This window comes from Etheostoma cragini, chromosome 21 (genome assembly GCF_013103735.1).
Source record: "Etheostoma cragini isolate CJK2018 chromosome 21, CSU_Ecrag_1.0, whole genome shotgun sequence".
Taxonomy (NCBI): Eukaryota; Metazoa; Chordata; class Actinopteri; order Perciformes; family Percidae; genus Etheostoma; species Etheostoma cragini.
This window is the reverse complement of record NC_048427.1, coordinates 18,714,916-18,725,750: the sequence shown is the minus strand read 5'-3', so window position 1 is coordinate 18,725,750 and position 10,835 is coordinate 18,714,916. Positions and strand designations below refer to the sequence as shown.

Here is a 10,835-nt window from a genome sequence, read left to right as displayed (position 1 = left end):
GGGGGGGGGAGTCCAACAGATAACATGGTGAAACAAGTCTCTGGTTTATTATGATGTTCCATCCTTGTTTACTTTTAAATATCTGTTCATACAAATTTAGTCATAGTAATATATTAGGTTTCAAATAATTCACAAAAATGTAACTACAGAACACACTACACACAAAAGGTGCTTCTGTAAATAAGTCTGACAGACAAGAAGACACAACAATCCATTTGTCAGCATGTACTGCAACCCAGGATAATGACATTTATAAACCTTACAACACATGTATATTTGAATTGAATAAAGATATAAATACAATATATGATATACATTTTACTGTAAAAAACCAAACAATCCTGGTCTGTTTTTATCATTAACGCAATTTGTGTAAATATGTATGAAAAGTACGCCATCAAGAAGATATCACACAGAGAACTTTAAAAGAGGCGCACTCCTCTTGCTGATGAGTTTTGGCAGTTTGTACGAATGTTTCCTCCGATGCATTCATTACGGAAAAAACAGCATCACCCTCGTTAAAATGTGGTGAGCATGCCGTTCGATCAGAGGCATGCTGCTTTAAGTAAAAGGCACTCAGCATGGTCTGTAGGCATCCTTCACCCACACTCCTTCTATACATGCAACAGTCCTCAGGTCCACCTTCTGTAACTTCCCTCCTTCCATGGTGAGACAAATACTGTAACTGCTTATAGGGATTAAAGGCAAAGTTGGTAAGGATGCAAGGCTAGCATTTCTATTTGAAAGTACCACTTCCTAAGGACTCTGGCTAACCCCTCCCCCTGCCTCCTGACCCAGACGTGCACGAGCACCGCGGCGTTGCTGCTTCAAAGCAGAGCGGAGAATAATCAGCAGAAAAAACACTCATCAAAACTACTTCACTTTTTCTGAGTTTTCTCCTAGAATGACAGCCTTTGAGCTCAGGCTTTGTAGGCAGGAGGGATACGCCTGGAGGCATTTCATTGGTTCTTTCAAAGAGGACTGCATGGCAGTGATTGGTGGGCGTTTTTACAGGATTAGGGCAGCTACAGATCTTTTTCAGTCCTTTTTCCGAGTACATAAGTTATTTGTTGCTGTCGGGGTGTAAAGAACATATCAGACAATGTATAAAATGTTTTGGAAATAGTTACCAACCCTGCCTTTAACACCTGATGAGGTGTGTTTTAAGCTACCTAATGCTATTTCAATCTAGAGAGACATCATTGCAAATAGGCAAAAGGTTTGTTTGTCACACAAGATTCAACTGTATTGAGTTTTTGCCGATTAGACTTCATCGTTGTGTAAATTATATTTTACCATGGAGTAGAGATGTGCTGTGATTGGCTCTAGGAATTCATGTTTCCATGCCAATTCTGTTTGGTTTAACTGAACAGTGAACGCCTCGAATCAGCTGATCAGTTAAGGAAAGAGAGGTATACGAAGCATAGAAGTCTTCCTGAAAGAATTTACGCCGAGTTTTATTTGGTTCACATACTGGGTGGGAGGCAGTGTTTTATCACTCCAACATACAGTATGTGTACAATGTTACAATCAATATGTGGAGCTCCCCATTACTTGGCTGTCCAGCCACGTTTCTATAGCTTAGTGAGCTATATATTGAGAATTGTAGAGTTGACGTGATGGTTAAAAGATATGGTGTGTAGTTTAGCACTGGTTCTTAAAGGGTCCTATATGTAAATTTAAGCATCAATACATCATCACCACATTTCTGAAAACTTTGTATAGTCTGTAAACTAGGAACACTGCTGAACAGACTGCAAACATTTGTTGGGGAATTTGCTTTGCAACAGATGAGTTTATGGTCACTGTAAATGCTGTAGAAAGTTAAAGGAAAGTTAAGCCAGCGTTGTAATCAGGACTTTACAAACACGGAGCTTAAGATTTCTCTCTTTTTGCCTGGTTTGGTTTCAAAAATGCAGTGGTGGTTATACTATTTGATCATAATAAAATGGTCATCATTCTCAACCCTCGAGCAGATAATAAAAATAGTAAAACCTTTTATTTATATAGCGCTTTTTATGAAACCCAAGGACACTTCACAGAAATGAATGTGACTGAGTTTAGCTAAGCGAGGTTTTAGGCTGTGGCGAACAGGTGGTGTTTGAGTAGTTTTAAGAGTTTTGGACACACTGGAGCCTGTCTAGGATTTAGCTGGGGACCCCAGACAAGACTCCATTGTAGTAGTCCTAACTGGAAGTGATAAAAGCATGAATGAGGGTTTCTAATTTGAGAGGGCTAACACTGGGCCACTGAGCATTTGCAAAGAAACAATATGACTTGGCAAAAAAAATGATGAATAATACAACTGTGCGGCATCTTTCCTCGTCACACTCTATCAACCCAAAACAACAGGATTCTGATTTTGACTATGGTAGATTATTAATCTGGTTTAGCAGAGGTACAGTATTGAGATAATGCCTGATATCTGAATTGTTTCAAGCCCCTTCTATCTATTCATAACTTAATAACTTCCAATAGATTGCCAGCCTTTCTGGCTATGTTTGCCCCTTTTGTATCACTGTCTTGTCTGTTTTTGTACTGTGTTTTACATGTTTTGTGTATTGAGGGACTTAATTTTGGACGCACTATTGTTAGGATTTAACAAGATGAAAGGCAGTCCACATATACTTTCATTTAGAACTAGTGATGTCCCGATCAGCATTTTAGGCCTCCGATCCTTGTCAGATCTTTTAACCTCAAATCCGATCCGATTTCGAGTCCCGATCCGATATTTGGCCTTTAGTATTGAAATTGATCAAACTCAAATATATTTTGAGCAAGTAACCCAGCTTTTTAATTGGACTACTATTTTATCAAAAAGCATTACTATTATTACTGTAAATCCCATGAAATGAAAACTCTTACCCATAATTAAAGGTCATCTTCAATTTAATATTTTAGACAAAAGTAAAAAGAAAAACACTGACTTGGCACAGTATTATCAAAATGTCAATTTGTCTATTCCGCACGCATTCAGCATCTCCAAAATGGCTTGTCTGACAGGTTCTGCTGGATGAGCCCCGCGGAACTGATGGGCATGCAGCACGACACACTTTAAATCATAAGTTTCGGGATCAACCCAGTGCGCCGTTAGGCTCAGTAGGGAGCCGAGCTCCGACCACGGGAAAAGAGGAAAAGATCGGGCCGATCCGATCTCGAGATCGGGACATCCCTGTTTAGAACACATCTTTTTATGATAATGGGTGATCTTTCATTTAAGTTTGGAACTGTGGCGTTTTGAATGCCCCCATAAGCGAGGTTCCTACTTAAAAATCGGTGATACCGGCCCGACTCAAGGAATGTGAACGCAGGTTTGATTTCCTTACTTTTGAAAAGATAAGGATCCCACAGAGTGCTCTAGCTATTGACCCTTGAGCCTGCTAATTTCGGATTTAAAAATCTTTGCAAAACTCCTATCCTGTAGTTTGGAGTCCCGTATGTCAAAATTAGTGATTTTTGACCAAACGGGATTCAAAAAAACGAGAATGGCAACAGATGATGTTAGACGCCTTCTTCACATTGTTGATGCTGCAGGAGACAGCCAGATTTATGTGGTCATTTTTATGGTCAGTCTTAGATGTAATGGGCTTCGGAAACACTTTTTGATGCCAGAGGGGCCGCGGGCCCTCGTGGTCCAGTTGGGCCAGCCAGCCAATCAGAGAGCCACTTGATTGTCAAAGCCATGCGGCCTCTTAATTGTACATCCTTCACACCTATAAGCAGAGACATCTGATCAGTATTTACACCGCATAAGAGTCTCTCGATATCACAGTCATGGTTACCCTCTACAGTCGCACACTTTTACATCAGTTTGCATTGTTTTGTAGTTAAATTGCTTATTCAGATCTGATGTTCAAAAATATGCATGGTTTGAAATAAACAGACTGATTTTTACGGACCATTTTTAAAATCAAGCCCAACTTCAGCTAGCACTAGCGCTAACACTACTAGCACTAATGTTAGCGACACATCTAAGAAAGACAGGACAGTGAGGAAGAGGAAGAACTAGACCAGCTGGGTCTCAACATTTCACCATGCAACAGTTGCATCTCATCTTTAAATTGCGTTATTTATTCTGTATTCTCTTTTTGTGCAGCACTTTGGAAGCCTTGGGTTTGTTAAAATCGTGCTATATAAATAAAGTGGATTTGATTGTGTTGGATTATGTCCCAGCATATTGTTTGTAAGTTTTAAATAAAAACCTTTGATCAGAAAAAACAACTAGTTTATTATTTCACTATCTGACTGGTCGGTCGGTCTCAACATACTTCACATTGGCAATACTTTTCATAGCCATATGTACAATTGGTTCATGAGAACAGTCTGCTCTGACGTACCAGCACTAAAAACAAACCAAGCGGATTTGTCCCGTTGTTTTCCAAATGCAAATCGCCGCCAGAACAGGGAGAAGAAACTGAAGACACCGAGCCGAGCCAGCCATGTGCATGAAAAAACACCAAAAGATTTTTAAACCGTTTGGTAACATGTTAGGTACATTAACTTTATATGTCAAATGTGTGATGTTCAGCTTGTTGTGGGGTAATAAACCACCAGAACTCTCAACCAAGGTCACATTAAGTTTACCGCAATGATATTATTGTAATACATTCAAAATGACAATGACCTGCTGATGTTTAAAAATTCTACACGCTGCTCCTCTAGCAGTACTCCTCTCCCTGTCGGTCGGGCAGGTCGTTGAGGTCCAGAAAGATGGAGGTGTTGGAGAGTTTGCGGCCATTGGAAGACAGATCTAGCAGCTCCTCGGTAGTGCTCGGCACTGAGCTGATGTACATGTCCCACACCTGCTCGGGAGAGTCCAGCTCCAGCAGGTTCTGCTTGATCTTCAGGTTCTTCTCCATGTTCCTGCGCTTGTGCTTGAACTCCAGGATGGTTTTGGTGTAGCGGTTGATGGTGGTAACAGAGGATGCCATGCAGGCTGTGAAGGAGCTCCATGCCAAACTAAAGGACATGTAAAACAAAGCCTCTTTTTTTAAACCTAGGGAAGAATCATTAAAAGGATCTGCACACAGGTGATTGGGATCTGCATGATTGAGAGTCATCTCCCACATTGGACTAAGCTGATTAAAGTTTTCAGAAATAGGAACACAAAACATTAAAAAAAAAAAAATATTGTTAAAATAATCAAATAGAAAAGTAGAAACATAGAAAACTGTAATATATCAAGTTCACAATGACACTTTTTCTTTGATGATCATAATCAGGGCAACCGACACCCAGTTTTTCTTCATACAAAATCTGACATTATTAATTCAGATGTGTCATGTTATAGGGTTAAAAAAAAAATAGTTTTAGCTCAATTGCTAATTTTCAACAGGAAGTTTCAAATATATACACAGATATATACACTGTACCTGTATATAATAATATTTAACAAGTGTTTCCTGAACAAGAAGCCAGAGAGGTTAAAAAATAATATTAAAGAGGTTAAAAAATAAATATTTAAACTTTAAATTGTCGTCAAAGGTATTCTTTGAACTTGACAAAATAATTTTTTTCCCTTGAAATCCAAATATCAAAAATCAATTAAAACAGTTTGTCTTATTATTTCATTACCTTGACTTAACAATTATGCCATCTTTCTCACGTTTAAGGAAAATTATTATTTTGTGTGACATGAAACAAGTTACCAAACCTAAAATAATGACGTGCCTATTTTTGATGGCCTTCCATATTAAACCTGTAACGGTTGTTAAAGCCAACAACATCCTTCATTTATGTTGTTGGCTTAATTAAAGTTGACTTCTTAAAAAGTAAATTCCTTTATTGAGTTGTACCACAGTCTTTGCTGTTTATATCCGCAGATTTTAAAACGCTGTATGTGCACTCACATGTACGACCAGCTGTAGTCCCATGTCTGAGGTTTCCAGTCCTCTGGGCCCAGACTTACAGTCAGCTGGAAGGCTGTGGTGAACATCATGTGGGCCACCATACCCAACAGACCTGCCACACAGAGAGATGACAAAGAAAATCCCATCCTTTCACGACCTTCTGCTGAAAGCATGACTGTACGGCTGCAGCCTCCCGTCTCAGGCCTTCATATTTTTGAACCTCTGAATCTACTGTGGGACACGGACAAGCATGACATCGGAGTAATGAGACGGGAGCTCTCAAAGCTACAGCCATGCCCAACTCACTCTAAGGCCAATCATTGTACTAGTCTTCAGTCCCCACCTGGTGGCAGTGCTTTCACACACACACACACACACACACACACAGCAACACAAAAATACTAAGCCATATTGCTAGTTAAAAGCTCGTCTAAAAAGATGTGTCCTGACGTGGTTTCTAAAGTTTCCACAGAATCCAAAGCTCTCGAAGGTAAAGGGAGAGAGTTCCAGAGCCTTGGAGCCACCACCAAAAGGGCTTGATCACCTCTAGTTTTAAAACGTGTCCTGGGGACAGTTAGAAGGTCTTGGTCTGAAGACCTCAGAGAACGACCAGAAGTGTGGGCGTGTAATAGATCCTGGATGTAAGCGGGAGCTTGACCATGCAAGGCTCTATAAGTAGGGATTAAAATTTTTAAATGCACTTTAAAACCTATTTAGCCAAGGAAGAGCCTTAAATAATATGTGATCTCCAGCTGGTCTTAGACATATTTTGCTGCTTCATTCTGCACAACTTGCAGTTTGTCAATGGATGATATGGGTACAAGTGTACACCACATTGCAATAATCCAAACGTGAAGAACTAAAAGCACGAACAAGCATCTCCATCACTTTTTTTAGAGACCACAGATCTGATTTTAGTAATGTTCCTGAGATGAAATAAACAAAACAGGAACGAACCACAGTTGTCACATGACTGGTAAAACACAGATTAGTCAAAAATGACCACCCTGATTTCGCACAACATTACAGTCAGAGAGGGATAGAGCCCCAATGGCCTGCCTAATCTCAGGGGTAATGCTGTCTGGGGCCAAAATCATCACCTCCGTTTTATCTGAATTAATTTGCAAAGAAATGTCAGCCATTCATTTGTTAATGGATGCTAAACAAGTGTGCAACAAGGACAGTTTGTCCATCAGCATAACAAGGGTACGATACTGCCTCAAAACTACCAAGAAAGCCTCGGAAACCATTGATTATGGATGACTAAGATGTTATTATGAGACTGAAGCGGCAGCCCCCCCGCCTTTTTTAAATGCATTTATTTTTTCCTTTTTTGTTTTTATTTCTTCTTTACGCATTTCATTTCATTTGACTCATTTACTGAGATATCTTACTTTTACTATTATCGTCACTTAGTTACCCTTTTATTGTCCTCTACCCAGTCGTTTCTGTACTGGTGTCCACTTATTTGGAAACTTGGTGCTAAATCGTATATGCTCCTTCCCCAATTGCCCGTTGGAAAACTACTTCAATGGACAATTATTTTTGTCAAGATCTGGACTCAAAAAAGGGACAAACTGGGATGGATGGGTGGGTGGGTTGAGGTGTGGGGTACCTTTCATGTTCGTTCATTTCTGCAGCTACATATTGTTTGTACGTATTTGGTCCATTAGGTGCTGTAGAAAATGCTACATTTGTTTATGGAAAAATCAATAAAAATTGTTAAACAATCCCAGCACAGCATACCGGCCTTATTCCTTCTGTGACTGCCAGGTAAGACGCAAACTAATCAAAATTAACACATTTCCTCTCATGTACTTTAAGAGAGCAACTAGGTACATTCATTTATTTAAGGACAATACTTAAGTTACATTTTGAGGACTTTAGGTTGTAATACTTTTTACACATTGTGTTATGTTTACCTACTTAATCAAAGGATTAACATGCTTCTTCCACCAGTGCCTATTGGAAGTGTGTACATACTCTGCATTAATGGACATTAAAATGTGCTATATTTTAAATAGCACATTTCTAGTCTTAATTTGTTTATTTCAAAGGGATCCCCATTAGCTGACGCCGAGACGACAGCTAATCTTCCTGGGGTCCAAACAATACATCCAAAAGACAATAAATACAACCAAAATTACACAAATATATCATATATAAATTCACAAACAAAACTGACAATGCAAAAAGTACTAACACACTAAATATAATAAATATAGCACATGATACAACCTCACTCAACCAATCCAGACAATATTATGATATCGAAAACAAATGTAATCCAAGACTTTTTTTTTTAAACCCGTTTTTCCCTTGTTGTCCCGAATCCCAACTGGAAGATTGTTTTATAGGTCAATTGTATATTGGAACACAGTCCTCTTCATACAGTCAGATTAAGGTAGTGGTAAAGAAATCTGTCGACTATTCTCCCCTCTTGTATAATGTGAATGCATATCTGAGCAATAAGTTATATTATCATAAAGAAATTTAGGAATCCCAGTATTAATAATTCCATGAAAATATACTAACATATTAACAGATAGTCTATGCTTGACCTCCAACCAAGCAAGACGTTCATGCATCTCTGCAACCCTAGTTCTCGAAGACCAACCAAGAACCAGTCTTGCAGCCTTATTTTGTGCAACTTGTAATTTTTTTAACTGACTGCTTGATGCCGCAGACCATACAACAGAACAATAATCCAAATCACACAAACCCAATGAACAAACACGCCTAAACAGCTGTAATGTTAAAAACTGTGCACATTTACGAACAACTGTCACCGCTCTACCCATTTTAGTAACAATATTGTTAATATGATCCGACAATCCATGACAATGTGGAATCAAGCCAAAGTCCCAAAAGCTTCAACTTTTGTTTACTTGCTGTACATTTTGACCATTTACGTGTAATGACTACTCAAATCGCTTTTACATAGTAACTCACACACATTCACACTGCAATGGCGCAGCATCAGGGAAAACTTTGGGTTCAGTATCTTGCCCAAAGACACTTTGACATGGGACTGCAGCACCGTTCACAGTTCAGGAATTGAACCACCAACCTTCCAATTGGCAGGCAACCACCTCTACCACTGAGCTACAGCACCATACACACCATATTTACAGGTGGAAAGATCCAAAACTTGATATGCCTGCCTTCAAAGACCATCCAGATTAGTAAATTTAAGAATGCTGTACCTCGTTCTGTCAGTGCATCTTCTACTCCTCCAATCAGTGCTACTCACTGTCCTTTTTTCAAATACACTTCTCCTTGTCTTCTTTTCCAGCTCTTGGCTGGCTTTCTCTGGTCCCATTCTTTTAATTTTTCCTTTTTTGTCATCGTCGTTTTCTGTTACATCCCAGATTTTGTTAACCAGAGCACAGGCTGTGGCTCTCTTCACACTGGACTTCTCAATGCATATAAAATACAGCAGAAAAAAAAAAGATTTATAGCCCACCAATCCGATTACCACATAAACCCTCAAAATCCCTGGACTCAACAAGAGGGCGCCAGATTCAGAACCAAACACCTAAATTCCCATCTCATCCCTGTAGATGCTCATGTTTATTCTTAAATGGATCCCAGTGCAATATTTTCATAATTTTAAGAAGATCAGAAGCAGCTTTGTGTCAGGATAAGTGGAATAAATCGGAGATCTAAGGCCTTAGCATGTCCTGTGACGTGGTAATGATGCATGCTCTGCTCACACAAGGTCAGTATATTTCATATGAAGTCAATAAAGTGTTAATGCCAACGCAGCATCGTTTGGAGTTGCTCAGTCTTGTAGGAAGTTCCGTGGCCAAGGTGCTCTTGAGCAAGGCACAGGAGCCCCAACTTCTCGGGGCGCCTATCCATTGACAGCTGCAGCCCCCCCACTCTGACATCTCTCCATTTAGTGCATGTACAGGTACTGAGCATGTGTGTGGTATCCAGGCCTGGGTGTAATATAGACAGAGTGAAAACATTTTAATGTAATACTTATTAGATGTGACTGACTTTTTCAGCTCTATTACAGTGAAAAGTTGTTTAGTGTCATCATCAACAATGACCAGTAGAGGGCAGCAATGTGTGGAAGACTGAAAGAATTAATGACAAATAGCAGGGCAAACCCTTACCCCTTGGTTTCGAGGGCCAAGGGGTAAGAGGTAAGGGGTATAGAGAAATGGGATTCAGCCTAAGTCACATACCCCTTCCTCACCCTGGGCACTGGCCCGTGTCACCCGATTGCTCATTTAATCAATGGAATATTTGGTAGAATACTCGACTACTAGAATAATTGACTGCTGTTCTGTGGCAGGACAAAAAAAAAGACATGCATCACTCATACCTTGAGTAATAACAGAGTGTAAACCAGCTAACGTCTTAGTAAGCGGTGGCTTGTATAAACCCCTCCAAACAGGTTGACGTCTCCCAAGCGTAGATGACCTTGCCAAGGTGTCACCCTGAACTCTTATTCAGACACTTAATCACTTTACACAAAAGATTCACCGGTCACTTCTTCCAAGTTCAAATAAGTAACCCTAACCCACTTTCCCATCTAAAAAAAGCCAACATAATTATCAAAACTGGCTATTGGAAACAAAAAGTGAAATTCATTCATGTTACAATTGTAAACTAACAGAATACTTGGCATAATTGGATACATAATATATAGTTTTAGGGCTGACATGTACAGTCTGTGTATCGATCATCCATCATTTTAGCTGCTTTGTAAAAGAAGAAAAAAAAATGTCTTTAGGACCAAAAAGGCTAAATTATAATGGATAAATTAAAAGCAGCACCATACTAAACAAATGTAGAGACTTTAGTAAAAGCCAATGCTATTTATCCTAAAATAAATCACTTAAATGTGTGAAAGCAAGCTAAAAGGGGAATCCACACAAGCTAATCTGTGCCACAATGAAGCTGGCCTTATATTTTTTTCTAAATTCTTCTCCCAGTTTTTTCTAACATCTGCACCTAAAACACTCAAGTAAA

At 39.3% G+C, this 10,835-nt stretch overlaps 1 protein-coding gene across 1 annotated transcript in view; it reads right to left on the bottom strand.

The window, feature by feature from the left end:
• Nucleotides 1-4,487: 4,487 nt before the first annotated feature.
• LOC117937430 (germ cell-specific gene 1-like protein) overlaps nucleotides 4,488-10,835 on the bottom strand; it is a 17,598-nt gene continuing 11,250 nt past the window's right edge. Inside the window, exons 4-5 of the mRNA XM_034861404.1 lie at nucleotides 5,850-5,961; nucleotides 4,488-4,959 (exon numbers count right to left, since the gene is read on the bottom strand). Coding sequence (XP_034717295.1) covers nucleotides 4,659-4,959; nucleotides 5,850-5,961 — 413 coding nt within the window. The 3' untranslated portion in view covers nucleotides 4,488-4,658. The remainder of the gene's footprint in view (nucleotides 4,960-5,849; nucleotides 5,962-10,835) is intronic.